The 27694-nt window shown below is 38.0% G+C and overlaps 7 protein-coding genes across 12 annotated transcripts; 3 read left to right on the forward strand and 4 right to left on the reverse strand.

Annotated features, from left to right (window-relative positions):
- Nucleotides 1-2875: 2875 nt before the first annotated feature.
- Nucleotides 2876-6569, reverse strand: LOC122030514. Of its 2 annotated transcripts, XM_042589729.1 has the most exons (4): nucleotides 6265-6569; nucleotides 5967-6176; nucleotides 5739-5864; nucleotides 2876-3016 (listed from the first exon to the last, which is right to left on the reverse strand). In XM_042589729.1, exons 1-3 carry the CDS (start codon nucleotides 6481-6483, stop codon nucleotides 5781-5783), a joined length of 513 nt encoding a protein of 170 aa, XP_042445663.1. In that variant the 5' UTR covers nucleotides 6484-6569; the 3' UTR covers nucleotides 2876-3016; nucleotides 5739-5780. The 2 variants fall into 2 exon arrangements, with proteins under 2 accessions (XP_042445663.1, XP_042445662.1); XM_042589728.1 differs by lacking the exon at nucleotides 2876-3016 and having other exon boundaries at nucleotides 5666-5864; nucleotides 6265-6568.
- Nucleotides 6570-6700: 131 nt separating this feature from the next.
- On the reverse strand, nucleotides 6701-8429 carry LOC122030513 (pectinesterase QRT1-like). The gene is made up of 4 exons (XM_042589727.1): nucleotides 8047-8429; nucleotides 7777-7966; nucleotides 7266-7708; nucleotides 6701-7189 (listed from the first exon to the last, which is right to left on the reverse strand). The coding sequence occupies exons 1-4, from the start codon at nucleotides 8334-8336 to the stop codon at nucleotides 7042-7044; spliced, it is 1071 nt and encodes a 356-aa protein (XP_042445661.1). The 5' UTR covers nucleotides 8337-8429; the 3' UTR covers nucleotides 6701-7041.
- A 695-nt stretch (nucleotides 8430-9124) lies between these two features.
- Nucleotides 9125-10536, reverse strand: LOC122029693 (heavy metal-associated isoprenylated plant protein 7-like). Its single transcript, XM_042588793.1, has 5 exons — nucleotides 10386-10536; nucleotides 10148-10262; nucleotides 9865-10067; nucleotides 9678-9768; nucleotides 9125-9581 (listed from the first exon to the last, which is right to left on the reverse strand). The coding sequence occupies exons 1-5, from the start codon at nucleotides 10392-10394 to the stop codon at nucleotides 9259-9261; spliced, it is 741 nt and encodes a 246-aa protein (XP_042444727.1). The 5' UTR covers nucleotides 10395-10536; the 3' UTR covers nucleotides 9125-9258.
- A 1307-nt stretch (nucleotides 10537-11843) lies between these two features.
- Nucleotides 11844-13160, forward strand: LOC122030174 (protein PYRICULARIA ORYZAE RESISTANCE 21-like). 4 transcript variants are annotated; one of them, XM_042589341.1, is made up of 3 exons: nucleotides 11844-11962; nucleotides 12221-12302; nucleotides 12395-13160. In XM_042589341.1, exons 1-3 carry the CDS (start codon nucleotides 11951-11953, stop codon nucleotides 13042-13044), a joined length of 744 nt encoding a protein of 247 aa, XP_042445275.1. In that variant the 5' UTR covers nucleotides 11844-11950; the 3' UTR covers nucleotides 13045-13160. The 4 variants fall into 4 exon arrangements, 2 of the variants coding, with proteins under 2 accessions (XP_042445275.1, XP_042445276.1); XM_042589342.1 differs by having other exon boundaries at nucleotides 12434-13160; XR_006125334.1 differs by having other exon boundaries at nucleotides 11910-11962; nucleotides 12439-12577.
- A 3418-nt stretch (nucleotides 13161-16578) lies between these two features.
- On the reverse strand, nucleotides 16579-19106 carry LOC122030554. The gene is made up of 3 exons (XM_042589763.1): nucleotides 18852-19106; nucleotides 17004-17160; nucleotides 16579-16790 (listed from the first exon to the last, which is right to left on the reverse strand). Exons 1-3 carry the CDS (start codon nucleotides 19035-19037, stop codon nucleotides 16660-16662), a joined length of 474 nt encoding a protein of 157 aa, XP_042445697.1. The 5' UTR covers nucleotides 19038-19106; the 3' UTR covers nucleotides 16579-16659.
- A 185-nt stretch (nucleotides 19107-19291) lies between these two features.
- LOC122030588 lies at nucleotides 19292-23057 on the forward strand. Its single transcript, XM_042589796.1, has 3 exons — nucleotides 19292-19536; nucleotides 22562-22640; nucleotides 22772-23057. The coding sequence occupies exons 1-3, from the start codon at nucleotides 19385-19387 to the stop codon at nucleotides 22835-22837; spliced, it is 297 nt and encodes a 98-aa protein (XP_042445730.1). The 5' UTR covers nucleotides 19292-19384; the 3' UTR covers nucleotides 22838-23057.
- Nucleotides 23058-23543: 486 nt separating this feature from the next.
- LOC122030245 (glycine-rich RNA-binding protein 2, mitochondrial-like) lies at nucleotides 23544-26680 on the forward strand. 2 transcript variants are annotated; one of them, XM_042589422.1, is made up of 5 exons: nucleotides 23544-23664; nucleotides 25257-25371; nucleotides 25458-25526; nucleotides 25605-25711; nucleotides 25980-26680. In XM_042589422.1, exons 2-5 carry the CDS (start codon nucleotides 25263-25265, stop codon nucleotides 26421-26423), a joined length of 729 nt encoding a protein of 242 aa, XP_042445356.1. In that variant the 5' UTR covers nucleotides 23544-23664; nucleotides 25257-25262; the 3' UTR covers nucleotides 26424-26680. The 2 variants fall into 2 exon arrangements, with proteins under 2 accessions (XP_042445356.1, XP_042445357.1); XM_042589423.1 differs by having other exon boundaries at nucleotides 23601-23727.
- The last annotated feature ends 1014 nt before the right edge of the window (nucleotides 26681-27694 follow it).

Genomic DNA, 27694 nt, shown 5'->3' on the forward strand with positions numbered 1-27694 from the left:
GACAACATGCATGCTCTAAAGGTACGCAACATCATATAATCATCTTTAATGAGTTATATTAGAAAGTTCAAATCCAACTCATTATCCCTTAACCAAAAATTAGCTCATTAGCTCCTTGATTTGGTTCACAACTAAATCAAGTTGGTTCATAACTAATTCATGATTAAATCAAATATGATCCAACTCTACCTTAAGAGATGTAACTCATCCGCGCTTCCATCATGACAAATATTTCCATATTTGTCTTATGTATACTCCAACAAAATATTATCTCTTGATCTAAGAGTGACTCATTAGTACGTGTGACCCAATTGGTTCTCGATTTATCATGGTCGTCTATAATTAACTACTTAATTATCAAATGATCATAAGTGACACCTAGTAGTACATCATTAGGGATGTAAACGAGCCGAATCGAGCCGAACAGTATTAGGCTCGAGCTCGACTCGTTTAAGTTATATTCGGGCTCGGGCTCGGCTCGAGCTCGAATCGAACTTTTATCATAAGGCTCGAGCTCGGCTCATTTTGGAACTATCAAACCCGCGAACCATTCGAGCTCGACCCATTATTAGCTCGATTATCAAAGTTAACGAGCCAAACTCATTAAACGAGCTCGGGCTCGTTTTTGGCTCATTTTAGAGCTCATTTTAAATCTCATTTTAAGGCTCGTTTTAAAGCTCATTTTTTGGGCTCATTTTAGAGCTCATTTTTTGGCTCGGTTTAAAGCTCATATTTTTGGCTCACGAGCCTATAAACGAACATGTTCGCAAGCTCACGAGCCGAATATCCTTAAGCTCGAGCTCAGCTCGATAAAACTGTCGAGCTCAAAATCGAGCTCGAGCTCGACTCGATAAGATAAACGAATGAACTCGAACGAGTTTTTTACCGAATCGAGCTCCGAATAGCTCGCGAACCGTTTGGCTCATTTATATGTCTATACATCATGATCCCTAATTAGTCAAAAAATTATAGTTGATCTTTTGAACTAATTCTAAACCCTTCAGCAGTTATAATGAGTCGTACCTTGTTCCTTTCACTCGTATTATACCCACTTAGTTCAAGGCATGGTGTATGTGTTTGTCCCCACTAGACTGACTACGTCACACCTAGCCCAAGTAATACTTTCTCATTCTATGAATTCAAATTACTCATACATGTGTACAAGAGTCTCGTACTCTTAACATATGATGCTTTGACAAAAAACATTGAGTAATAATCCTAACTAGTGGCCATAAGGTATACGTCTCCTCACAAGGAGCGGTGAATCCTCTGCGGGATATCCAAACATGTTTGAACATTTTGACTTATACCCAATCATTCTGGGTACACACCTCAATGAGGTGCATGCATAAGATATCAAAGTATAAGTCTCCATGACTAAGATGACTTGTATACCTCAAGTCAAAGAAAATTTACACTCGAACTACAATAAGAGCTTCACAGACATATCCATATATATAGATAACCATATGAAGTCTTACAACGAGTTACTCCAATGAACTAGTTACCATAACTAATATTCACGTTTAACTATTGACATCCCAATGTCTCTAGCCAGTGAGAAACAACTGCTTGGTGAACCAAGGAGTATAAACCATGCTAATCCTATAGAATTGATGATGTCCGAATGCATCAATTAGACGATTAGGAAAATTCCAATACGTTCATAATTGCATATGTAGAGATAATCACTAGTTGTGATTCAATTATAATTTCTTTCATGCTATGAATTGTATTGCGAACATTCAATAAATGAATTTAAGACAATCAAATATATAATATATACTCAAATAATGAATCTATATTTAGTAAAAACCGTAAAGTGATTGCCTTAAGATATCCTTCAAAATCTGACATATACCACCAAGGAAAAGTGAGAAGAAGGGCACCGAAGATGGAAGATCTTCAGTTAAAAGTGTCTACGAGACAACGGGAAAAGAGAGAGGAAAAGGAACATTAGAAGGATGACCAAGGTGCTCCAGTTCAGCCACTCCGATGCTCAAGTCAATAGGGGAAAATGAGGAAGATGAATAGTAGTAGTGAAGTAAAGCACGCTTAGATGACTTTTTTATCCCTGTGCTTGTGAGAGGGGGCTCCTTTTAGAATACCACGGAGGTGGCATTCTTTCTTCATTATTTAGGTGCCACATCATTGTAACGCCTGACCTTCTACCCTTACCTCATAAAGTACAAACGTTACCCTTATCTGTATATCTTAATTTTTTTTGGCATTCTTACATATTATGTACTGCTCAGCGCATAGGTCTACTCTAACTTGTTCGACTGATAGGACGTGACCTAGAGCCAAACAAAGCTGCACGACCGTGTGAATCCACATGGTCGTGTCCCCTTGGCCGAGAGAGAGAGAGAGGTACACGACCGTGTGAATCCACACGGTCGTGTCCCCTTGGGCGAGGGGAGGAAGTGCACGGTCATGTGAATCCACGCGACCGTGCCACCTTGGTCGAGGAGAAAAAGTGCACGACCGTGTGAATCCACGCGGTCGTGTCACCTTGGTCGAGGAGAAGAAGTGCATGGCAGTGTGAATCCACACGATCGTGTCACCTTGGCAGAGTCGAAGGGGTGCACGGTCGTGTGAATCCACACAGCCATGTCCCCCTGGGCCGAGAAGAAGAGGTGCACGACCGTGTGAATCCACACGGTCGTGTCACCTTGGCCGAGAGCAGGGAGTAGGGGATCGTGTGAGTCATCACGGTCGTGACACGGGTCGTGCGGAGGTCACCCCTAGCTCCATAAAAGGGTTTGTTCTCCCCTGCGCGGACACCCTAGAGCTCCCTTCGTTGTCACTAAGTATTGTCAAACTAATAACTTTATCCTAGACAATTAGTGAGAGTATTTCAGGTAGAATGAAAAAAAAAAGGAAATTACTTTAACATCCAGTTCCAACATGTTCTATACAATAACAAGTTCCCTGATCTCCTTCCATTGTTCTGTCACACACACACAATGCCCCGCTCTTGCAGCCTCCTCCTACTCAAGCTTTCCTTTACCTTTATCTGCAGTATAAGAAAATACAAATCTATAAGTGAATGCTTAGTAAGTACCATCTACTCACAAAACCAGCATTAAACAAGAATAGGCTATTCAAATCTGTTTGGGAAAAACACAAACTCATGCTTGACGATAATTCACGTTAAAACGCATAATTCAGAATATGTGCATGGCATGCAATTTTAAACAGATTTATCATGCAAAACATCAACCTAAAATCATGCTAGTAATGAATTGAAAACAGAAATCTTGGCATATTATTGAGTTCATCAATGTTGCACGTTATAACTCAAGTTCTCAACCTTAGGAAACTTCTACTAAGACAAACCATGAAGTTTGAAAACTTTATATTACATAATTAGTAAAAATAATAATCAACTTGCTTGGTCCTGATATTGTATCACTTTGCGCGCATCCTTAATAAGATCCGAGGTAGCTAATCTCGAACCTATCAAGGTACTATTAGGCGATCTAGGGGCGATCTAGGAGCCCACCCATGGACCTTATGTCCAGTACATGTCTTTCTAAAGTAAAATACTTTCTTTTAACTATTGATTTCTTGTACATGCACTTGCTTGTCATTTAAACAAACATTTTATGTGCGTTTAATCTCCCCCCCTCCACTTATAGGGAAGCACTTTAGATACTTATTATACTTCTTAGTCCCAAAATTTAATGGGGAGCAAATCAAGATGATCTAAACATGTTCTTAATCTCATACTTAGAGGGCATCTTACATATCATAGCATCTATCTCCTTTAACATGCAATAAATATATCATAACGTGCATCTTCCTTAACATGCTTAAAACATATCGTAACATGTATTATCGAAGCTACTCATATTGCAGGTGAGAGATACTTACCTCCTTTCAATATATATTACTATTATTGGGTGAAGAAAACACAACCCTCACTTGTACGCCTTAATCTCCAAGACACCCTTCCCGCGCGTCCTAATCCTTGTGAAATCTCTTCTCCTAGATTCTCCCCTTGAAGGACTTAGCACCTTGGAACCTTAGGGTTCTTGGTCGAAAACTAAAGAAAAGAGAGGGAAGGAGGTTTCGGCTAAGGAGGAGAAGAGAAAATAAATCGTTAGGTTTTCTTCTCTTCCCTTCCCTTCCCTTTTTATACTAAGTGAAAATTGAGACATCTTTTCCCCCAACAATAACATATAATGGATAGTTTCTTATTTCCAATGTGATGCTTGACTACTACTTAATGGCTACTTAAACCAATCTTAAATCAAAGATCTAGGGTTCAAATCCTAGCCCATGCCATTTATGAATATATTTTTATTTCTTTTCTTTTCCCCTATTTCTTTTTGCTCTTTTGAAAGAGAGGAAATTTACGGGCATTACAATCACAACATCTTTGTCATATCAAGCAGTCTCATCGCCTATATCTTGTATCTATATAATTATATCGTTCCACGTACTCTGACACTTCACATGTTATATTTATTATAATGTTAGCCCGTGAAGCATAGAATCTCTTAGCCCTTAAAGGCCTAGCCCATTTAAGAGGTGTTGGATGGACTAGCAAAGCCAAGGGGAGAAGAGCCGGCTGTGGGGGGCATAGAACTCCTAGAATAAAGCGAGATGGTCTAACTGAATGTCTGTTCATTTTTAAGTAGTAGAGGTAACTTCTTACTGAGTGGAGCACGGGTCGGGGGGAGCTGAGCCCCTGAGTCAGAGAGGGCAACCGATTGGAAGTATCTAAACTGCTTGAGTGGAGCACTTGGTCGGGGGGAGCCGAGCCCCTAGAGTCGAAGAGGACAATTGATTGGAAGTGTCCAAGCTACTTGGACAGATAGCTAGGTTGGGGGAAACTGAGCCCTTGGAGTTGGGCAAGCCGGGTTAGCAATATCTACGTTAACTGAGTGTCTGACTGAGTCAAGATTTGGAGAGTCAGATTTTGGAGAAACTAAGTAAAGATTATTTGTCCTGACAGTGAGCCCGACTGGGAGTAATCAAGGAGTTGTTTTGGATATTCCGATCGGACTTGACCAACCCTCTTGCTTCGAGCAACCCAATTGGAAATCAATCAAGTTGACCTTTCCCGACTTTGACCTCCATCTCGTGAGAATATTGACCTCCTTGATATACTTGGAGGCTTCTGATATTCCCCGTACTAGTGGCCTAAGGTCCATGAGCTTGATAATCATGAAAAAAAATTACATTGCCCATTGAACTCTAATAAGCAGAAGAATAAATCCCTCCTTTCTAATGTATGCGAACCATTGTTTAGAATTTTAGGGTTGAGAGCTGGTAGAAGAGTAAGAAGCCTTCATTGGACGGTAAAGGAATCCACTGTTATAAGACGCCACAACCATTCTTGTGAGATGATCAGATTCGCATGGGTGGTCGGATTTGGGCAAGAGGAGGAAGAGGACCACAAAGATGGATTCATCATCAGTTTGACTTTCAGACGAACGAATTACATTGAGATTTGGAATGTGTTAGTTCACACATCCTGCTCTCAGCACATCGCATTCCACCTCAATAATAATATTTTTCTCCCGCAGACACACCATGTGATGCGAGCTTCGCAAGTGCATGTAGAGACTTAAATCGACTCTGTTTTTCGTCGTTCTTTCAACGCGTTGAAAGCAATCGCAGAGTGCGTATGAAAAAGCAGAGTGCGCGTTGAAAGTGAATTGAAAGATCAAAAATTACGCATTATGGGAGGATTAGTTTTATCCTCTCTTTTTCCCTGTATTGCTTACATGCTATCAGTTGTCATGGAGAAGAAATCTGATCGACCACAATCATTGAGCTTTAACTGACGACGATGACGAGTTAGATTTCGGCGTGCCGTCTGCATCCTTTTCTTCGATCTCTGGTTCAGGATTCTGAGACGCATGCGATTTACGTCAAAGTTACAGAGCAGAAGAGCACAAAGAGGGGGAGGGATGGAAGCTTAATTTTAAGCAATTGATGAATAAATTTCAAACCTTGGTGTGCTGTGGGAGTAGATGGAGGTCAGCCATCCGCAACGAGAGCCTGGCAATCTCTGCGACGGCGGAGGCCCTCGAGTCGGGGTCGTCGCCGGCGAGCTCCTGGTAGGCCGCCTCGAAGGCCTGCTGCCAGAACTTGGGGAGGCGGGCGGTACTTCGGTACACGTCCCACATGCGCCGCACCACCTTCTGCCTCTCCTCCATCTCCTGAATCGTTCAGCGACTAACGGGTGATTATTATGCAAGGGAGGCGAGGAGCGGAGGAGTTAATTAAGCATAAGGGGCGAGGGCGAACCAGGATGTCGAGGTCGTCGAGGGCCGGGCCGCCGAGGTCGTCGTCGATACGGCGAAGGGCGGAGCGCTTGAGCGTGACGCTACCGGTGAGCATGGACCAGAGGGCGAGGAGGAGGATGGCGGAGAGGGCCCAGAGCTTGTAGCGTCCGGCGGCGGCGGAAGGGTGACGTTTGGGAACGGCGGTGGCGGTGGAAGGGAGGAGGCAGTCGGAATCGTTCATGGTGAGGGAGAGAGAATTGGGGGATTAGGGAGAGGCTACGCGCTTTGGCCTTCGCCCCCCTGGTTAATAAATGCGCGGAGTGGATGGGAGGTAGACGACGAAGGGCGTAAGTGGAGTGGGGGAATTTCCGTTAATTGCGACCCCGTAATCAGAGATAGATTCTTAAAATATTCACCGTAATATTATATCATATCCGACCAAAAAACATCTAAAGTGGATTATAAAATCAATGATATAGAATAATCGAACGGAATCTTTAGCTTTCTTTAACGTTGTTAACAAAAACTCGCAAACTCTGTTCTTGCTGTAGCTTCTCCATTTTCTCCTCAGACCATGCATCATCAATCATCACAAATCCACTTCTCCAAACTCACACATCTTCCATGCCCCAGAAAGGCACGCTTGCTTTGCAAACATCTGACGCAAAGGTTGCATCATATTTCTTGCCCAGAACCTCTCTTCCTTCACAAGAAAATTGCCGGTAGAACTACCATTTTTTTCCTAGCTAATTATGTGTAAAAACAAAGGAAAATTTTGGCAGCAGAACTGCAAAACTATCTACAAGTTCAGCCACTGATCACCATCGATGAAGACCTTTCCAAGGTAAGGCTTTGCTTGCTTGTAGGTGAGCGATTTCGCCCATGGCACCCTCCCTTTCAAGTTGGCGCCGTCTCCATTGCAATTGTATTCCCCAAAGAAAGCAGTGCTGCAAAAAACAGAGCAAACTCAAGTTGGAGAAGGAAGTATCAAGTTATGCGCTCATGATCAACATCGATGATCACCTTCGTCTGTTCTCGTCATTCAAGTCGCTCCACCCTCCGGGAATGATGATGTTCTCCAGTTGGCAGTAGGAATACACCACCGTCGCGTACTTCCCCCAGGCTCTCCCCAGGTAGACGCTGCCGGTGCCGGTCAGCTTCGATTTGACGAAAGAGAAGCCAAAATTATCGGTGATGTTGTTCCTCTGCGATGCAGCGACGGCTCCGTAGGATTCTGCGATCGAGTTCAGGTGGCATTTCTCGTACAACGACCTGCCACTGCCGAAGATGAAGTCGATGGAACCTTGGACGAAGCTCTCGAGGATGTAATGTGTGCCCCAGTGATCAAAAAGAGTGTCTTGCGCCGCCAATATTCGGCACCGATAGATCAGGGATCGTTCTCCGGTCAGCCGCAGAGCCACCGCTTGCTTGCCTTCCTCGCCGGGTTTCGCCGCCGGAGCTGTGTTCTGCCAGTAATTGATGAAGCAAACCGAGGATGGATTGAGCTTTAACGAACAAACGGGCTAAAAATTACCTGAAAAGTGATTGCATTGGCACAGAAATAGTCGGATTCTACAGCGACTGTGGCGGAGTTGTATGTTCCGACTGGTTGCCCATCGAGATCCTCATCATCTGCTTGCAAATTGTACCAGATGACGGTCTTCGCGTTATCTTTGCCGATGAATGAAATGCAAGGCTTTGCGAATGGAACAAGAACCTTCTCCCTGTAAAATCCCAAGAAAGAAATATTGTTCTTGTGCGATCACGGTCCAATAACAGAGCATACTCTTCAAGAATCGCTCACCTGTAAAAGCCGGGACTTATCAGAATCTTGACCCTGTTGCTATTGCCCTTGGGGACCTGGTCAACAGCCGCCTGCACCGTCGTGGTGTCGCCGACGCCGTCCTGGGAAACCAAGATGATTCCGGCGGCTGCCCTTCTGGTGGAATCCAAAACCCAGGCGGAGTCGCTGGCCGTCAAGTCGTTCCAAGAAATAGAAGAACACGGTGAGAAGAGCAGCGCCCCACGGGAAACTATTATATTGCGAAGAAGAATGAACGCGAAGAGATTGAGGACAGAGAGCTTCATAGCCATAGGAAACCTCTCCTCCTCCCCCACTACGTCACGAAGCAGAGGAAGGGGAGAAGGAAGAAGAAACGAATTGCAGAAGAAGAAGAGATCAACAGTTTGAATGCTCGGCGATGAACCGAAACCGGTATTTAAGCTGGTCGTGAGCCCACTACGATTTGGTGTATTTTTTTTACAATAATCAAATAATATAATTAAACATCTAAAACAATTTAACCATCCGTAATGTTATTTTTCAATGACCATAATTTTTATGTCATTGATTCGTTTAAACGCAGAAACCAAGTCTGAGAAACTTTAACTAAAAGAGATTTAGAAGCGATTTCACTTTTTTCCCACCGCTAAAACAAAAGAGAGGAATGGATTCTTAACCAACCCTTTAATTATATTAAAAACTATAGATTCATCCCAAGTTGGACACCGACCGAATTTAGTTTAATTTGGTTTAACCTAACTCCCGCCTAATTTCACTGAATTTAATCATCCATAGTAAATCATTTTAATTTGGATAAAGTGTGCAATAAATTTTGAAAGAAATTGAAGATGCAAGTAAATAGAAAAATTTGGCTCACCAAACATAACAAATAAAAGGATAGGCAAGGTGAATCAAACTTTGTGTGTTTTAAAATTATGTAATAAGATAATTAAGCCAAATGTATGTCTAAATTAGGCTTGATTTCTTTTTAAAATATATACCATGTTTGTTTGAGTTGACCCGTGTTTGACAAAGGCCATATGTCATTGTATAATCTCCATGGATATATTCTCTACACAAGTATATGATAAGAAAACCAAGAAGAAAGCCCTTTGAGCTTCTTGCTTGCCATCATGCATCTTTGTAACATTTACAACTCTTCTGAACAGACGTAAGGATTAATTATTACACAAACCACTCATGATCGATCGATCGTACTTTAAGACTACAAGTTTACATGACAGAGCAAGCATTAGGATTCTCATCGCTGAAAGCTTGAGGTGTGTAAGCATCTTGCACGTAGTATTCATACTTGTTCATGTCGTATTTGATGTTTTCTTCGTCTTCTTTTCCCTCCTCTTGTTTCTCGCCTTCTGTGTTTTCTTCCTTCTTCTCTGGCTCTTCGTCCTTTTTCTCCTCCTCTTTCACTTCCTCTGGTACGATGGAGGCTTGCTTCCTTGTCCTCCTGTAGACATTCTCCACTAGTTTCTCTGGATCTACAAAACCAGTTACAGTCACTTGACTGTTGGCTAGATCTGGCTTCACTGACTCCACACCTAAAGAATTAAACCCGAAAGAGATTAAGGATTGAGGGGTATTAATTAATTAGTCGTGTATAGTTGAATGGGGATTTGATCGATTAGAGTACGTACCCTCGATCTTTGTTACTCGTTTCTTCAACACTTGAGCACACTTCTCGCAATGCATTCGAACTTTCAGAACGACCGTAATTGGCTTCGGTGGCTACCATGGCAAAGCATTGATGTTGCAGCTAGATGAGTTGATCTCAGATCGAGAAGACAAGAACGGAGTCGTGGTGGTTAATTAATTAATATATACCTCTTCTTGCTTTTCTTCTTGTGGAGCTTCCGGCTCCTCTTTCTTCTCCTCCTCCTCCGGCGGTGGTGGTGGAAGAGGAGAGATTAACTCAACCTTTTTGCCAGTTTTCTTCTGAATTCTTTCGATGATCTTGGCAGGATCTACTTCCTTCCCCTTTATCACCACAGTCCTCGACTTGCTATCCGTCTTCACGTCATCCACTCCTGTTGCAGCAAAAAAATATACATTCACTGGGTTTATCGAAGAGCAAAAACAGAAACAGAGAAGGGAGATTAAGTGATACCTAGAAATTTTCTCAGTGACCTCTCAACTTTTCTTGCACAGGCCTCACAGTGCATGTCTACTCTAAGAACAAGCTCTGGTGGTTCCTCTTCTTTCTTCTCTTCTTCCTTTTGCTCCTGGACCAATTAAAAAGAAACAAAAATGCTCAACTTCATGCGAGCTTAGTATTATAAAATCTGAAGATTTCTTGTCTGTATGAATTTGAGGAAGTTCAAAACCAAAAGTCGAACAGAACTTACTTCACTCATCGGGTAAACTCAGTATATATTTATATATATTTTCTTTCCTGCCTTGAATTTGATAGAAAAAAAATTCAACTACTGTCTTCTTTTCTCCACTGGAAATTCGAAGAGACCGATTGGGGTGTTTATATAGGCACGAGGCGAGCAGAAATTGCAGTAAGAACATTGCGACGGCGGTGGATGGAATTGTGTGACTTAGCATGATCGAGCAGAATCGATTCTTATCTTGTAAAAAGAAAAGCCAAATTTCTTTTTGGACGGAGGAGGATAAGCCGCGCCCACAAGTTGATTAATGTAGTCAACGTCTTTGATGCAAATGTGCATCCAATCATAGAGCCTAACAACTTTGAAGGTGCAATCAGGATCATTCTTTTACTAATTTTCAGGTAATTAATTATTGATATATATATAGTAGATCGTAGAAATGGATCCTATTGTTTGGATAATCTCATCGTCGTTGAAAATGGGAGGTGGCCTGATCGTGAAGAAAGGAGTGGGCGCTTTGTGAATGCGTACAAGGTTGGTGGGCCGGCAGATAACATTGCATCTCTCTGCATTATTAGAGGGGATCGGAGCCACGCATCCATCACCAAGGATTCTCGTTTTTAACTTGTGATTTTAAAAAGACGAACAGATAGATAGATAGATGAACAGAAACGTGATGACATCAAACAACCTTCTTCCCTTTTCGAGATTCTCAATCGGTTTGCTCGTTGATAATTTTTTAAAATATGCATAAATACGATTTTCTTTTTCTTTCAAAAAGATGTTTTCTTTTTCTCTCTTTCAGAAAGCGCCGTCGCTATCTAGTTTTTTCTAAAATGCCTGTCGTGATTCTGGAAGTGCTTTTCGAATAAAGGACAAGGATTTAAATTGCAGTTTAATTTCTATTTAGAAGAATAATTAACATGATTGATTTGGCTCAGTTCATTCAATTATCATCTTAGCAGCTTCTATCTATTTGACCTGCTTTAAAACGATCGTGACTGTCGATCAAGAAGATCCTTCATCTCATAGATATCGATAAGTCTTTTTTTTTCATATTTGTTTTCTACTTGATTCTTTTGTAGATTAAAAGTTCTACCTAAAACACGACGTTCAGTAGCTCAAGCACTAACCTCCTGTTAAAGTAGGCATACCGAATCCAAATAATCCTCAAATTATCTAATTACTGTCTGGCAATGCAATAAAGTTCCCTACTTACTTGAGTACAAGGCTGTCACTAATAAATTAACTCTATCAGTTCACCAAAGTATTTAATAACTATTTGCTTCATAATCACACAATTGAAGCCAATGATGAGCTAGCTTTGACTTTAGCCTTGATCTTCTGGTAGCATCCTAATTGCGCTTGATTAGTCTTCAAATTACACTGTACAGTTGCATTCATAATTCAACTGGTTAGTTGATTAATTAGAACATGATGGCCAGCTCATATTAGTTACACTGTCATGCCCTGGAAGGCTTAACTAATATATAGCAGACACCTTCTTCTCTCCCTCTCATTTTCTTTCTTACATTGTATCTAGATCACCAGAGGTTGCATCTAAATCCAGTCACGCAATGTCAGGGAAGGTCAGCATTTCTTCTTCTGCAGGCTTGTAGATTTGCAGACACAATGTAGCTTATAATTTTTGCTTCCATCCTTCTTAGGTGATCAGAGTATGTAAAGATTTCATATGTTGTTTTGTTTCTTATTCGGGTCTCTGCAGGAATTAGCTTCTGTGTTCTTCATTCTACTGTTAAATTTCTCCACTGGAACCTTTTACAAAGCATGTGAAAGATGCCTTCTTTTCTAATTAAACTTCTTAATCATGAATAATATCATTGCAGATCTCGACGTTAATTTTGAAAGTTGACCTCGAATGCTGCCGCTGCTACAAGAAGATAAGGAGGACTTTGTGCTGTCTCCAAGGTTTTTAATTAGTTAGATTGATTGATTGATTGATTAATTAAGAGCATAGTAATTTAATTCCTTTTATTTTTCGTTTGATTGTGTATCGTAAGCTGAAAATTTTGAGGCCGTAATATATATAATTAACTTAGAGAAGGTACACATCACGTCGATCTCCTACGACGAGAAGAATGGCACGGTGACGGTGGCCGGCGTCTTCGACCCCGACAGGCTCTCGAAGAAGCTTCTGTGCAGGGCCGGCAAAGTGATCAAGAAGATCGAGGAGAAGAAAGCAGAGGAAAAGAAGAAGGAAGAAAAGAAAGAAGAGCAAAAGGAGGAGAAGAAGAAGGAAGAGAACAAGAAAGAAAAGAAAGAAGAGAAAAAGGAGGAGAAGAAGAAAGAGAACAGAGAAGAAAAGAAAGAAGAGAAAAAGGAGGAGGAGGAGAAGAAGCAGGAAGAGGAGAAAAAGACAGAGGAGAAGAAAAAGCCGCCGAAGCCGGGGATCGAGTTCGAGCCGGTGGTGGTGACGCCTTACTTCTGGCCGCCGGGGGTGGCAATCTGCTGCCACCAGCCGTACCTGGAGAGCCACCTCGGTGGGTGCAGGTGCTGCACCTGCGGCACGGTGACAGAGAACCAGAAGGCGCCAGCGCCGCCGGCGAGCTACCCGCCGACCGCCCCCTACTCCTATCCGTTGCCGTACAACTATAAGACTTGCCAATTCGTCTGCGAGGAAGATCCATCAGCCTACTGCACTGTCATGTGATGCAATCGCCCATACATTGATCAATATTTGATTTTTTTCTTTCTTTTTTTTCGATGTCACGATTAACTTTGATGTCTGCAAATTAATTATGGATTAAATATGAAATTTCAATGCTTTTTAAGAGGTTAAAATACCTTTAACTCCTGTGTGTTTTAGCCAATAGCATTTTATTTCTTTATATGTTTAAAAATAATGAAGGGGAGTCTTAACGTAACGGTAAAATTATTATCATATGATCAAAAGGTCACAGATTCGAATCCTGTAAATAGTCTCTTGTAAAAAGTAGGATAAGGTTGTGTACAATAAATCTTTCTCCGAGACCCCGCATGACGAGATCTTCGTGCACCGAGCTACCTTGAAAAAACATGTGTCATAAAATTCATTAATGCACCAACATAAATAATAGAACAACAACTTTGAATAGAATAATCAACCAAAAATTTATTCTAACATCCTCATCAAACTAAAAAAAATAAAATTCTAAATTGATGAATCAAAATCAAATAAAGATGAAATAAAATTCATCATTAAAAATCTCTTTTTCATCATCAAATGTGACATATAATGAAGTAGAGTGATTTTAATTCATCAATTTAAAATTCTGACTCTTTTTTTATTAGATGAGGATAGTGGAATGAGTTTTCGACTGGTTATCTCTTTCAGAGTTACTATTTTTCTGTTGTTTACACAAGCAGATGTATGAATTTTATGAGGATTTTTACCGAAGGATATAATGATCAATTCAATGTATTTTTTCCCTCTTGAGGTTATTATCGAAAATTAATTAAAAAAAAAGATAATGACAAAATTGTCTTTTATTCATTGTATACCACATTTGATGACGAGGAGGAGACTTTTAATTATGAACTTTATTCCTTCTTAATTTGACTTTGGTTCATCCATTTAGAATTTTGATTCTTTTTTTATTTAGCAAGGTGGTGGAATGAATTTTTGGTTGGTCATCAATTTCAGAGTTATTATTTTCCATTGTTTATGCTAGTGCGTATATTAATTTTATGAGTATTTTTATCGAAGGATATAATGGTCAATTCAATATATTTTTCCCCTTTTGAAGTTATTATTGAAAATGATAAAAAAAAAAGACAAGGATATAATTATCTTTTACAAGATTTCTCACACTTACTTTAATTTTGATCAAAGGAGATTAAATGTCATTTTTTAAATACAAGGGCAAAATGCTAAGGATAAAAAACATAAGTAGGTAGATTTATTCCTTTTTTATATAAAATGGAATGAACTAATTTTTTTTTAATTGGCATCATATATCCTAATAAACTAATTAATTTTAGAAGTGACATATCAGTATTCTTACATCAATCATCCTTTAGAAAAATTTACTGGTTTGTATGAAGCATTTTCATAGTATCTAACTGATGGGCGAATGCCATTAATCATTTTAAAGAGTATATTAGATTTACTAAATCCTACTAAATTTGTCCAACTAGAAAGATATGACATAAAAGGAGGCATCTAATTTTTAAAATCATCAAAGAGCTTTTTAAAAACGATATATATCATACGAATATCTCAAATTTGAAATATTCTTGAAAAGCCTCTCTAAATTTGGTTCATCGTACACTAAATTATTTCATCACAATCCTATTTTGATTCTAAAGTTACCAATGTGCTTTTATTAAATACAAATCTTAAATTTGATGATTATTTTTCCTAAATATCTTTCTAACACTAACTTTATTTCTTATTCTCAAAACTTGTAAAGGCTACACTTATTCAATAGATAACCTTAAGTAGGCATTTTCTCTAATAAGCTTGTTCTGACGTGTTGATCCTGGGACAGATTGACGAGGACACCGGGGACAAACGTATTCATCTTTTGCCACAATTATTCTGATTCATACGCCAGAAGAACTCTTTTAAACATGTACCGCATCACTTTTTTTTTAAATTCATTCAGTTCGATTGATTCTGAAAAATGACATTTTTAACCGCACAAAAAAATATTTTATAGATTAAATTCAAAAAGATATAGATGGATGTTAACGGATGGTTTAACATTACGAATAATTCGAACACCATGAGTATATGATATACCTGTGAAAAAATTCAAATCCTTATTACATAAGAGCCGGTATTAACTTTTAGTATTAGTGGTAAAAGGTGAATACATTCGCCCCCAGCGCTTCCATCAACTCGTCGCAGAGTCAACACGGAGGATGTAAATCACGGGCGGCTACTAGCCTTTGGAATAATGACTAACACATAAGGGAGACATTTATCTCGGCTTTGCCGAGATCGAACCTCCAGACCTCATGATGGTAACACCTCATGCACTAGCCACTAGACCCATTCGAGAGGACAGTATTAACTTTTACTATTGCACCATGCAATGGGGTTAACATGTATCGTCTTTTTTAGATAATTTAAGTACCCAATTCTTACTATTCGATTAATTTTAGATGTGATCGGTTCAATTCTCCCAAAATACTAACTTAGGCTTCTCAATTCCCAATTGTTTGGTGGTCACGGGCAATTCACTTTGCCGCAGAGAGGGGGTTGTGCCCTCTCGGAAAGTAGCCGACTACCGTTTCAATGAAACCCATCAATAATTGCAACAAGATGAATGACCTCGTGACATTAGGCGGCATCTGTGACATTGATCGTGCTAATGTTATCCTAACTTTTGTCTTTTCAAGATGATTTAGTGATTAGCATATGAGGTGTTACTATTATGAAGTTTAGGATTCAAATTTCGGTAAAGTCTAGATAAATATCTTCTTTATGTGCTAATTATTATTTTAAAAATTAATAGTTATTCATGATTTACCTCCTTATATTGATCCTGAGACGAATTGAGAAAGATATTCAAAGTAAACGTATACCTCTTTTATCACCGTGCTAATGTTATCCTAAAGCAGGTGCAATTTTTGGCTCTTAAATAAAAACGTTCTCAACGAGAATCTACTGGCCCAACCATTCTCCAGTTGACATTAGGCCTTCCTGATAGACTATGACAATCAACTGCAACCTTTTGTTTTAGAAATTGATGTGACCGCCCAGGGAGTAGTAGCGGTGTGTCTTCGGTTTTCATAAAGGTACCCCCAAAATAAAATATTTGTTTAAATAATATTACTGCTTAGGATTTAGTTGTCCTAAAGTATCCTATAATATGCTTTGAATAAGATTCGACATTTTATGGACTTTTATCTAATACTATCAAATTCATGATCAGTAGAATATTTAGGAGATTGAGCTAGCCCATCTATCATTGCTAGAATTTAAAGGTGACAAATAAGAGCAATGGCAGAGCTTACAGTGGTAGATTAATTCCAATACCTTTCAAGTTGAGTAAAATGAGAAGTTGAAATACACTATTACACACCTTGCCCATATATTTCAATACAAGTAGAGCACAGATTGGAAGATCTTAGCATATAGAACATATTTGTTTCCCCCACTTATAACCTAACAACCTCTTACCGATGAGACGACAACTAGATACGATGATATAAATGGCTGATTATTCTGATAATAATATGCTTCTTATAATACCACTGGAGACCAATTCGATTTCATTTGCCGAGAAAAATTGGAAAAGGAGAATTTTCCTGAATTGTCTTCACATTTAAACAAAGCTTAGCCATCTGCACTAGTGTCATTTCTACTCAATGTCTGAATAATAGCTTCCAAAAGTTTGATCTCACTTTCTTTCTTTGTGATCTCCTCTTTCTGAGAGCGCAGTTCTTCCATGTGCAGCTTAAACACCTCTGAACAAAAATTGAAAATTGGCTTTATCATTCACTGGCTCCAAACTTCTCTAGTAATTAAAAACTCAGATCAATCTTAATCTAAATGTTGGCAAAGGGCTAGCAATATATAGGCAAAAGAATCCTCTTTGATAGAATCATTCAACATCAGTTTAAGCACAATAATGAACTATCAGAGAAATTTTTTAGAAAAAAAAAACTATAAATTCATACTTGTAGTGTTCTCAAGTTCTCTTGTGAGCTCTTGTGCATGCAACTCAGCTGCGCGCTGGGCTGTTTCAGCCTGTCTCTTTTCTGTACGTGCACGAGCTGCAGCCGCAATTGCAGCATCAAGTTCTCTCTCCAGAGCCTCTACCCTCTGTTCAAGAGTCTGACAAAAGAGAAAATGGGAGGAATCTAGATCAAGGTAAAACTCAAAAAAAATCAAACTGGAGTTCAAAGATCCAAAATTTGAATCAAGATTTGCATCACCTACTATTAATACATCAAACTTATATGCCGGGACTGAAGTGGAGAATAAACTAATCTAGTTCTCAAATCATGTAGAAAACACTTCCTTGCAACAGTCATCTATGTACTCCCATATGAGTAAATATTTCAGAATTAAATCCTCACCATATATCTGGCCAACGCATAACGAGGCAAATATTCAAGCAACCACCTCATACATGCTTATGACTTTAAAACCTAGTCAATTTTAAACAGCCGGTAGCCCACAAACTTAGGCTTCAAATAGTGTATAAATTACACGCAATGTTTGACATGCATTCTGATACTACCACACATAAGAAATACAAATTCAAACCAGTAACTTTCAGGGCAAAGGAAACACAAACTCAGACTTGGGTTGTGACTAATCTGATACTACTTTATGGAAACCATTTTGTTTATCATGCATTCTGATCAATCTTTGATTTGGCAATCTGGCAAAGTCAGTACCCTCCAAACCCATCTACATTGTGCTTCACGAATCCAATGTGTCATATGATCAATTTGACAAAGACGTTGAATATTTGAGTGGGAAGGAGATAGATTGTAATGTCCCAAACGGTCTCATCCAAGTTGCATGCTGTTGATGGACCATTCATAAATATCATATTAGAATGGGCTTTCTCAGGTCATAGGATGAGCTAGTTTAACCCTTGTACGAATGACATGTTTATGTAACATGATGAACCTAAGCATTAACAACTCTCCTTTCTCTTACTTGAAAGTTCATAAAAATAGAAGCTATGTAGTCCAGATTAGAAATTGAGAGCTTCTAGCAAACACCATCATCTTGGTCTAGAACAATAGAACATAATTTAATATGCTTGTCGTAATGTGTCAATGTCCAATCCTCTAAAATATATGAGGTTCAGCTAGATATAGCTAAGGCACAACAGCAGTAAGTAATAAAACGTGTGGCTTTTTAACTACTAAACTCTGATTTTGCTACTAGAATATAATTTTGTCGTAAAGTATCAATGTCCAACTTCTCTCAAATATATGAGGTTCTGCTAGATATAGCTAAAGCACAACAGCAGTAAGTAATAAAGACAAAGACACGTTGTTTTTTCACTATCAAAACTCTGATTTACTACTAGAATAAAATCTTCAAGACGCTCCAATATGCACTCCAATTTGATATCCAATCAATCTACATAAATAAGAAACTTATCAAGGAACCTAAGTCTCACAATGTAATTTTTTTTAAACAAGTCTCTCTGACTGACTAATTTACTTAAACTTAGCTGATATTAACTGCATTTATTTACTAACATCCAAATAAAACAACTGACATACCTATCCTTGCGTTTGCGTTACAAGCAAGTCTAATTTGAAACTACAATCCGTTCATTCATAGTCTTATTTCACCTCATCAACTTGTGGAAATAGATAATCACATAAAAAAAAGTAGAAACTTTCATCAAGCTAAAATTTTCCACTTCATATCAATTCAATTAGAAGTCCCTTAGCTATAGAAAAGGGCAAAATCCTGATCAGGAGTCAATATGTTCAAATATGCAAAGGATCCAATTTAAGAGTAGTTGATGAGGCGTGGGCGGTGGAGCCACATACCTTGATGGTGCGCGCTTGCTCGGAGGTGAGGGTGGCCTTGGCGAAGGTTTCCTCGTCCACGAAGACGGCCTTCTTAGCGAGGAGCTTCTGCAGAGAGTCGAAATTGGTACCCATCTCCGAGATGTTTACGAGCGCTGCCTTCCACCTCTCGCCCCCGGCAGCAGCGCCTGCGCCCTTTTCCGCCATCGTCGATCTGCTAGCGCGGTGCGTTTGCTCGAAGGCTTCGTTTCCGCATCGTCGAGTGCGACGTCAAAAGGGCTGAAATTTGTTAATTGGGCTGTTAATGGGTCAATCAGATCTATAACGGGCTTATTGTACCGTTTGAGTCAGGATTCTCAGGATCAACAAAATAAAGGTTTTTTCAGTTAAATTTATTAAACCCATGGGCCGAACCACCGGCCCAAACCTCCTCTGCCTTGTGTTGTGGCCAGCTATGGATAAGCTCCGTTCTTCTGCAACTGGAACCCTGCGGCAGCAAGTTGCGAGCGAAAGGATAAGTCTGGTGGGCGGAGAGAGGGAGGCGAAGTAAAGAGATGGACAAGTACTTCGGTAACGCTTACCGCGGCGACCCTGGCGTCCCCCACGCTGATCCTGACCGTTTCGCGAACATATGGATCGGATCCGTCGCCTTCTCCGCCTTGACATGGATAAACCCTTACATGTGGCAGCTCTCCAACCAGTTCAAGTGAGAAACCCTCTCCCAATCTGTTCTTTTCTCCTTCAATTTCATGATTGGAGCTTCGTTCTGTTTTGATTGGGATTTTCTTTGTTTTCTCTACATTTTTTTTTTGGTGGAGATTCGATTGTTTTCCTTTTTAGAAGGGGCTTTATCACAGTTATCAGAACGCAATTGGAAAGCTCCGGACACTGATCGAGCTAATAGGTCAATGGTGTCAAAGTAGGCCAATTGGTCGATTACATATCAAATTAGGAATTTACCATGTTGGATAGTAATGTGATGATCAGGGCATGAGGAATGTCACCAGAGGCGATGGCCAAGGGCCCTCGATTTTTAGGGGCCCCAAATTTGACATGCATATATAATGTATATTATATATACTTAAATTGTTTTAATAAGAACCTAAAAAATATATTTGATTGGATTATTTTAATAAAGGTCCAAAAATATATATATTGTTCAATTGTTTTAATAAAGGTCTAAAAAATATATTTTCTATTAAAAATTAAGAAAAAAATCTAAAAAAGAAAAGAAAGAAAAAAAGAAGGAAGGTAAACAATCATTGTTTTTTCTCTTTCCAAGATTTTATTTCTTGTACAATTCTTTCTTCGTTAATTTATTTACAGAAGTTATAAGACTCTAAAGAGTAAAGTATGAATCTTGAACGCTAATTTCCTCCTTTCTTCTCCTTTGAATCTCTTCTAATTAAATTAGAAAAGTTTATTAATTTTAATTTCATCAATATCATCATTCATCAATATACAAACTTACAACGTAAGTTACCTACTTATCTATATTTTTTCTTATTGTCAATATTCAATATTGTTTTTTAATATTGTATCGGAGTCAATATTTTATAATTTTTCTTACCGATTTAAAAGAGTTTAAATAAATCACCTCAATTTTAATCATCATAGAATAAGTTATATCGATTGCTTCAAGCACAAATCAGACTTTATTGTTCTTTGACTATTATTTTCACTACTTGTGTTTGTTTTATTGTTAGTTTTGTTGCTGATTTTGTGTGTTTTATTTTTACACTTGAAATTTGTAATACAAACATGTTTCTAAAATAATATCAATCTTGGAGTTAGAAAAGAAACAAAAGAAAAAGAGTGGAACAGATTAATAAAACTTACAAAGGTGTTCTTCGTAAGTTTTTTAAAGCTACCTCTTCAATTGAAAATTCAGTTGATGAATTGCAAGAAAAAAGTTAAGAAGAACTAAATGATCATTTAACAAATGAGCAGCAATCGAGTAATCAAGAAGAATTAAATAATCACGCAATCAGTGAGCGGGAAGAATTGAGAGAAAATGATGATCATAATCATGCAATGAATGAGCAAGAAGAATTGAGAGAAAATGATGATAATGATTTGAATGTAAATGGCTTGACAATTTTATGTATCGAAAATGAGGTGTTAGAAAAACTTAATTTTGAAGACCTTATTGATGATTTTGCTTCTCAAAATGCTAGAAGATATAAATTTTTTCAATGATTATTTCATACTTTTTTTTTTTTATTTGTTGGTATTACACTTTTTTGGAGAAACTTAAGAAACATATTTTGTATGGTGTTGCATTTTTTGAAGAATCTTGAGAAATAAATTTTGTATGGAGTTTATCATATTTTAAATGAAATATATTGATTTTCAAGTTTTTCTATTAAACTATATTCAAATTGTACGTTAGTAAATTTATTTCCTAAGAGGTCACTTTTTTCTTTTCGCCCAAGGGCCCCCAAAAGTCAGGGCCGGCCCTGGTGATGATCGATCAAATGAATGAAGAAAAAGAATTAGAGGATGAAAATTGGTTAGTTATGCTTACCTATTCTTAACCATGATATAGAGGATCTATATGATCGACACCAAGAAGAGTCCATTAAATCTATTTCTCCCTTCAAAATTATTACTTTTTTTTAAAAGAACATCTAAATCCTTAATATTAATTGAGTAAATAATTTTTATGTGAGAAAAATGCTGCATCTGCTGGGGATAAACCGCTTCGGAGAAAACCACATGACACATTCAATGGGTTAGGGTCTATCAAATAGTGCCTGCCCTACTGAGACTTGAATCCATTACTGTCACTTATTTACATAAATTATGCTTCTCTGTTTGTTCTAATTGAGCACTGTATCTTCCTTATCGCACTCTGGTTGGATTCAATGGTGTGGTCTTACTGAGTTTTTAACTCTTCTGTCTCTCTTGGCCAATTTTAAATCCAATTCATGTTTGTAGAAATGGATGCTGATGGAAAGTGAAAGAATGCTCTAAGGTTTGGATTTCAACAAATAGGATCATTCAGTAATCACTGCCGTTGATTATTTTTTAGGAAAAATTACTCCAAGAAGTTTATGGACGAGGAATGTGTTTGGACAAGAAAAAACAATGTGCCGTTATAATCAAACAATGGAAATGAAATTTTTTAAGAGAATGGAATAAAATGTTACCAGGAAAATATGCAACAGATGGGAGGAGTATAGATTAGAACTGTTATGCCTGAATTATTTAACAAATGACCCATATCGTTTTACTATGATCTAATTCTTGGTTTCTTTCTTAATCAAGAGTCTAAAACAAAGATTACTATAGAGGTTCAAGGTGCTGCAATTCGAGTCGTACTAGTCCTTGGTTGTATATGTATTGTCTTAAAAATCCAGTTGAGTTATTCAAGTTTTTCCCAATGTAACCAAATTTTAGCCGGTGACATTCTGATTTAGACTTCTCATTTAGACTGACTGCACCATATCGAGTGGATGCTAGTGAAGTTGCAGGTTCTATTGTGATTACTGTATGCTGTGATATGGATCTATGTGAATGCAGGTTCTTAATTTATGGTGTTCTTGCTTGTTAAAATCAAAGACTCACTGCACATAGCACTTACATAATTTTCAGCTTTATTCCTAATTTTCCTACATTCTGCACTTTGCTGCCTCTTTATCAACCGTGCTCAATAAGTTGGTAATTTTTCATATGCAACACCTAATCGGGCTACATGCTTATTAGTCGTATGCTTTGTGCTTCTGCAGCTGGCATGACAAGGCCATGCTGTTCGAACATTACCATTGGAAGAAAGCCTTGCAGAAGAATGAACCATACGAATTTAAGGTGAGATTCTTACTCTTTTATGCTTGGTTTTTTACTGTTATGGCATGTTAATGCTAACGATACGAATTTTCAACTAGTTAATGTTTTATTTCTTGTTCATGCAATAACATAGTTTCTTCTAATTTTCGCAGTGGAATCAAATGTCCAGAGCAGTTCGAGATTCATACTACTTCAACTGGCCAGTTTACTTCCCCTAGCTGCATCTTCGTGTTCACCTATTGCAAAAACCAACGAGTAGCGATGTATTTGTTGGGAATAACAAATGGAACCCTGGACGATTTGCTAAACTTTTAAATCTACTTTTAAGGTCTGGTTGAATTTAATGAGCTTTTAGTTTTCGAGAATTTATCTTTGTATGGTGTCAAATGGATTTAAAGTAATTTTAAGTCTAAAATGGATTAAGGGAAATTTTGTATACTGTGTCGACTCCTTGTGGTTTACTGTTTTAATGGAGTCTTTTAAAGTATAAGAAGATATCGTGTGGTAAATTACACTTTAGAAGTATTCTTAGAATCTGATTAGATGAAACTATTCGATTCATTAAAATAGAAATCAAGAGTAATGAAGTTTATTTAAGCATCTACAGAATTATCAAATTAATTTAAACTTTTAAAATTATATCTTAGTTTAAAATTGGATGAAAACTTTGTATTTCTGAAAGTTCACTAAGGAGCCATTTTAAATTGCAAAGATACCCTTGTTATTTTTAAAAATCATAGTAGGGCATGCCTTGCCGTATATCACCTTTGATGGATTTTTACTATTTCATCCAAATTTTTTCTTCCGATTTAAAGAGTATTCTAAAATAAAACCTGCATCCGAACGAAGCATCTTCCATCCATCGACCGCCATCAAACATCGTACCAGAATCAACAACGGCTGGGATTCCATCATTATAAACCATCGAATCATCCAAACAGCCACCGGCCTCTACTTAAACCCACCCTGTGACTGTGAGAACCGAACGAAAGGTAGGGTTTTTGGCCAGGTTCGATCGAGCAGCGCCAGCAGTCCTCGTACACAGGTATCTGATCTCGCTGGCTCCTGGTCGGTGTAGCGATTCCTTTGCGTTCTTCTCCTGCTGCTAGTGCGTCTGCTGTAGACGTTGGCCTTTTTTTTTTTCCTTTATGTTTATGAGAGTCGTTTGTTTCTGTTCTGGATTAATATATTCGATTCACTCTTTGATCATGGAGATTGCTATTGATTCCTCTGTTTTTGCGTTAACATGATGAAGTGACGAAGTTTAGGGTTTTCTCATTGCCTGCTTGTCACAACGTTATCAAATATAGCAGGATAACTTATGATTTTTGTACTAGAGGACTCTTATTGACGCTATGTATATTTTTCCTTATTTTTTATATGTGTGAGTTTTAGCTGCTGAATCATTGAAGGTTCATTGTTATGTTGATTTTTACCTACTAATCATAACGTCCGTAACTGCATAAACTTAGAGCGAGTGAAGGGTGTGCCTAAGACGAACACCTTGAAACGATATTGAAACCTGAAGCATAGTGGATACCTTATGCAAATAATTCATTATTAGATATAAGTATTGGTGGTTAGCATCCTATCAGTAAGAGATAATTGCTCAATATTTCATGATTTGTGAGTTGGCATGAACTTGTACCAAGCTTTTTGAGAAATGAATGTTAGCGGCTCTAGTTTGCTTTGTCACATTTGGATGCTGGAGACGTGGTACTTTGGGAGACTGATTGTCTTGAACTAGCCTTTGGAAAAGATAGAAATATTTAAACAAAACTCTAATTCAATGTCATAACCCTCTCATTTATTTTCTTCACACTTTTCTTTTAATCTGTCCCCATCAGTAATCACCATATATCCCTTGTCCTCTTCTCTTTCTTGGGCTTGTCTTGGGCTCCTCATCCTCTCTTTCATCTTGCATGGGCAGGTTTGTTGATTTTGTCATGAGAACTACTTTCAATAAACAAGTCATGTTTTTTGAAGTTCCGAATTCCTTCTTGTTGGTTAATATGGATTCTCTTTATGCTCCAGGAAAGTACACTTCGATCCTAGGCTTGATTTTGCATTTCATTAATTATTTTGAGGCCCTTATGTTGATCAGCAAGTTCTTTCTAGGACTTTCCCATTAGAATGGGTTAAATATAATGAGATGAGAATAAGTGCCTTTGAGTTGCAATTACGAAATTTTTTCTTCTTGCAGACTTTGAAATTCTTTCATAAAAATGTTAAATTACCATGACATATGCCTGTTTTTTTTTTTTCTCAATAAGATGTACTGATATGCAGATGACTATTATTTTAAGGTCTATTTCTTTTCTATTTAGTTACTCATTTCGCATTGTTGAATACAGGATTTTCACAAAATACTTCAGTAACCTCCAACATGTCAATTCATTTCTAAATTGAAAAGAAACCTGATATTAATTGTTAAAACAAATCTGTCGCTCTGTAAATTTAGCAAGCTTGTAGCTTCTAAGTCTTGTTGCTATTGACTTCAAGGCTATTTAGCAAGCTCTTCAGACGTGAGGCTGAAGTAGGGATGTCAGAATGATCCAACACTACATTTGTTGATTATTTGTGTTTACGTTTGCAGCTGAAAAGAGTTATCTGTTTTATTGTCCATATAATTCTCAGGTCAACATGGCATTTGCAAATAGAGTTGGAAATCTCTTGAAGAAATCTCTGGCTTCTGGTCCATCATTATTCCAATCAATGCGATGCATGTCATCTTCAAAAGTTTTTGTTGGAGGTTTGGCAAAATGCGATTCAGAATATCTTATTGCCTTGCTACTGATTTTCTGTTCCACAGATTATGATGCTCTTATTACTTTATAGGTCTTTCATTTGGCACTGATGAATTAAGTCTAAAAGAAGCATTTTCAAACTATGGTGAAGTTGTTGAAGGTAAGTCGTGATTGTCTTTCTGATTTCTTTTTAATCTTTGCAGTACATGATTATACTCACTGGAATTTACCTATGCAGCTAGAGTCATTGTTGACAGGGAAAGTGGAAGGTCTAGAGGGTTCGGTTTTGTGACTTTTACATCCAGCGAAGAAGCTTCAGCTGCTATCAGTGGCATGGATGGGAAGGTAAATATGCTTTGCTGTTCTTTTTGTTTATTTTAGATAATGTTCAAATAGAATATGTAGATGTTGTTGCATCATTCATTTTAAAAAGCATGAAAGTGATAGGCGCTTTATGGGATGCATAGCACAAATTAGTAATATGATTGCATGGAAATATGGTTGGCTCACTAACATTAATAAAGGAGGATAGTACCTCTGTGTATGTTGTTTAACATGCATGCATGGTTTCAATCTTATGTTCTACTATAAACAATGAATCTTACTGTGTCAGGATCTTCATGGACGGATAGTGGGGGTACATTATGCAAATGAACGAACTGGTGGATTCCGCAGTGGTGGCGGTGGCGGTGGAGGTGGCTATGGTAATGGTGGTTACAGTGGAGGAAATTTTGGAGCTGGAGGATATGGAGGGGGCGGTGCTGCTGCTGGTGGATTTGGTGGTGGTGACAATGGTGGTGGTGCTAACTATGGAAGCAGTTTTGAACGATATGACCAAACCAGTACTGGCAGAAACTTTGGTGTTACCAATGGTGGCGGTGGTATTGACAGTTATAATTTTGGTGGTGGCAGTGGTGGTTATGGGAGCGGTTTTGGTGAGAGCCCATCTACTGGTTTTGACAGCAACAAGCATGGCAATGATCATGGCGCTGATAATGGCTATGGTGGCAACATTACTGATGACTCGTTTGAAGACTATGCCAACAAGCGAGGCTGATAGTCGCAGTCTATGAACTTTCAGTCAGTGAGCTTCAAGTATTCCAGGAAATAAATATGCAAGCCCTAGGAATCAGATAAAATGTATCCAATGGATCTCTCCTGCTATTTTACTTTTTTGACAGACTAATTTAGACGTGAAATTCAGCCTTTTCCTGGCGCACGATTATAGTTTTCTAGTCTCCATATAAACACGGTTGTGTTGTAATCCTATCTCTCTGGACCATTAATTTGTTTGTCGTGATTTTGAGTTGTTCATTTGAGGGATGTTGTAGACCTTGGAAATGTTTGTCATATTGTATTCGCTAAGTATAGATCCATATTGTATCCGCTGAGTCCAAATCCTGTTAAGATCTTGTCCGTAATTCTTGATTTCTTTCACAATTTACACGTCGAATTATGATTGAAATTCGGTCAAAATTTGCGTTGATTTTAAAAATTCATCTTTCTACTTAGGTTATAATTTTTGGTCGAGTCAGACAGTCAAAAGTTATTGGCAGTGTTGGCAGTGGACAGGTTATCTCTACTCAGCACTATACAGTTCGTCTAACGTCGGTGATTTTTGGCCGTCTAATTTGACAAAAAGGTAAATTTTGAAGAGATCATAGTCAATTTTAATCATTGAAGGTGGATCACGATTCAGCGTCTAAATTACAGAAGGAAGTAAGAATTATAGACCTCTGGTCTCATATCCAATGACATCTTACTTAACTACACATTTAGTCGTTATATTCACATAATAATTTGAAAAATAAGTTAATTAGGATGGTCAATGGTTGGATTTGACATGACTTTATTTAATGGATTGTTAAAGTTAAGATATAATATTACATTTTAAATCAATGTTTTATATAAAAAAAATCATTGTTTCAAAATTAGTTTCCTTAAGATTTATCTAAATTAATATGCTAAACATTGATCGAAAATTAAAAAGGTGCCTTTTATTATCATCAAATCAAATGTCTCACTTTAATAAAAAAAAATTTAAATAGCACCTCTATTTAAAAAATTTTATTTTATTTACTCCATCTTAAAGGTGTGTCTGTTTTACCAAAGGTGCTCTTTTGACCCGTCAACTTTGATTAAATTATGTTAACACAGTTCATTTTGAATTTGTTTTTAACTAGGTTTTGGTCAAACGTCAATATCATCTTTATGGGAATGAGGTTCTCTAGTCCCCTTATCTTGATCCGCTTCTAAATTTGGATAAGAGAATTGATGAGAGATAATGACCCCCTATCTGTTAACAAGTAGAGAATCATTACCTTCCAC

The sequence above is a fragment of the Zingiber officinale genome, chromosome 10B, assembly GCF_018446385.1.
Source record: "Zingiber officinale cultivar Zhangliang chromosome 10B, Zo_v1.1, whole genome shotgun sequence".
Taxonomy (NCBI): Eukaryota; Viridiplantae; Streptophyta; class Magnoliopsida; order Zingiberales; family Zingiberaceae; genus Zingiber; species Zingiber officinale.

What these genes read in the sequence shown, in the direction of transcription:
- LOC122030513 (XM_042589727.1), bottom strand. Translation starts at nt 8,336, where the DNA reads ATGGCTATGAAGCTCTCTGTCCTCAATCTCTTCGCGTTCATTCTTCTT. An exon ending in CCAATGCAATCACTTTTCAG is followed by an intron (nt 7,709 to 7,776) that starts GTAATTTTTAGC and finishes AATTACTGGCAG; the next exon opens with AACACAGCTCCGGCGGCGAA. An exon ending in AATGACGAGAACAGACGAAG is followed by an intron (nt 7,190 to 7,265) that starts GTGATCATCGAT and finishes TGTTTTTTGCAG; the next exon opens with CACTGCTTTCTTTGGGGAAT.
- LOC122029693 (XM_042588793.1), bottom strand. An exon ending in GTCACTGAGAAAATTTCTAG is followed by an intron (nt 10,068 to 10,147) that starts GTATCACTTAAT and finishes TTGCTGCAACAG; the next exon opens with GAGTGGATGACGTGAAGACG. An exon ending in AAGAAGAAAAGCAAGAAGAG is followed by an intron (nt 9,769 to 9,864) that starts GTATATATTAAT and finishes TTGCCATGGTAG; the next exon opens with CCACCGAAGCCAATTACGGT.
- LOC122030174 (XM_042589341.1), top strand. An exon ending in GACTTTGTGCTGTCTCCAAG is followed by an intron (nt 12,303 to 12,394) that starts GTTTTTAATTAG and finishes GTGTATCGTAAG; the next exon opens with CTGAAAATTTTGAGGCCGTA.
- LOC122030588 (XM_042589796.1), top strand. Translation starts at nt 19,385, where the DNA reads ATGGACAAGTACTTCGGTAACGCTTACCGCGGCGACCCTGGCGTCCCC. An exon ending in CAGCTCTCCAACCAGTTCAA is followed by an intron (nt 19,537 to 22,561) that starts GTGAGAAACCCT and finishes GTGCTTCTGCAG; the next exon opens with CTGGCATGACAAGGCCATGC. An exon ending in ATGAACCATACGAATTTAAG is followed by an intron (nt 22,641 to 22,771) that starts GTGAGATTCTTA and finishes TAATTTTCGCAG; the next exon opens with TGGAATCAAATGTCCAGAGC.
- LOC122030514 (XM_042589729.1), bottom strand. Translation starts at nt 6,483, where the DNA reads ATGAACGATTCCGACTGCCTCCTCCCTTCCACCGCCACCGCCGTTCCC. An exon ending in TCGACGACCTCGACATCCTG is followed by an intron (nt 6,177 to 6,264) that starts GTTCGCCCTCGC and finishes TGAACGATTCAG; the next exon opens with GAGATGGAGGAGAGGCAGAA. An exon ending in TACTCCCACAGCACACCAAG is followed by an intron (nt 5,865 to 5,966) that starts GTTTGAAATTTA and finishes CATGCGTCTCAG; the next exon opens with AATCCTGAACCAGAGATCGA.
- LOC122030245 (XM_042589422.1), top strand. Translation starts at nt 25,263, where the DNA reads ATGGCATTTGCAAATAGAGTTGGAAATCTCTTGAAGAAATCTCTGGCT. An exon ending in TTCAAAAGTTTTTGTTGGAG is followed by an intron (nt 25,372 to 25,457) that starts GTTTGGCAAAAT and finishes ATTACTTTATAG; the next exon opens with GTCTTTCATTTGGCACTGAT. An exon ending in CTATGGTGAAGTTGTTGAAG is followed by an intron (nt 25,527 to 25,604) that starts GTAAGTCGTGAT and finishes TTACCTATGCAG; the next exon opens with CTAGAGTCATTGTTGACAGG.
- LOC122030554 (XM_042589763.1), bottom strand. Translation starts at nt 19,037, where the DNA reads ATGGCGGAAAAGGGCGCAGGCGCTGCTGCCGGGGGCGAGAGGTGGAAG. An exon ending in AGCAAGCGCGCACCATCAAG is followed by an intron (nt 17,161 to 18,851) that starts GTATGTGGCTCC and finishes CTCTTTTGTCAG; the next exon opens with ACTCTTGAACAGAGGGTAGA. An exon ending in AGAACTTGAGAACACTACAA is followed by an intron (nt 16,791 to 17,003) that starts GTATGAATTTAT and finishes ATTTTTGTTCAG; the next exon opens with AGGTGTTTAAGCTGCACATG.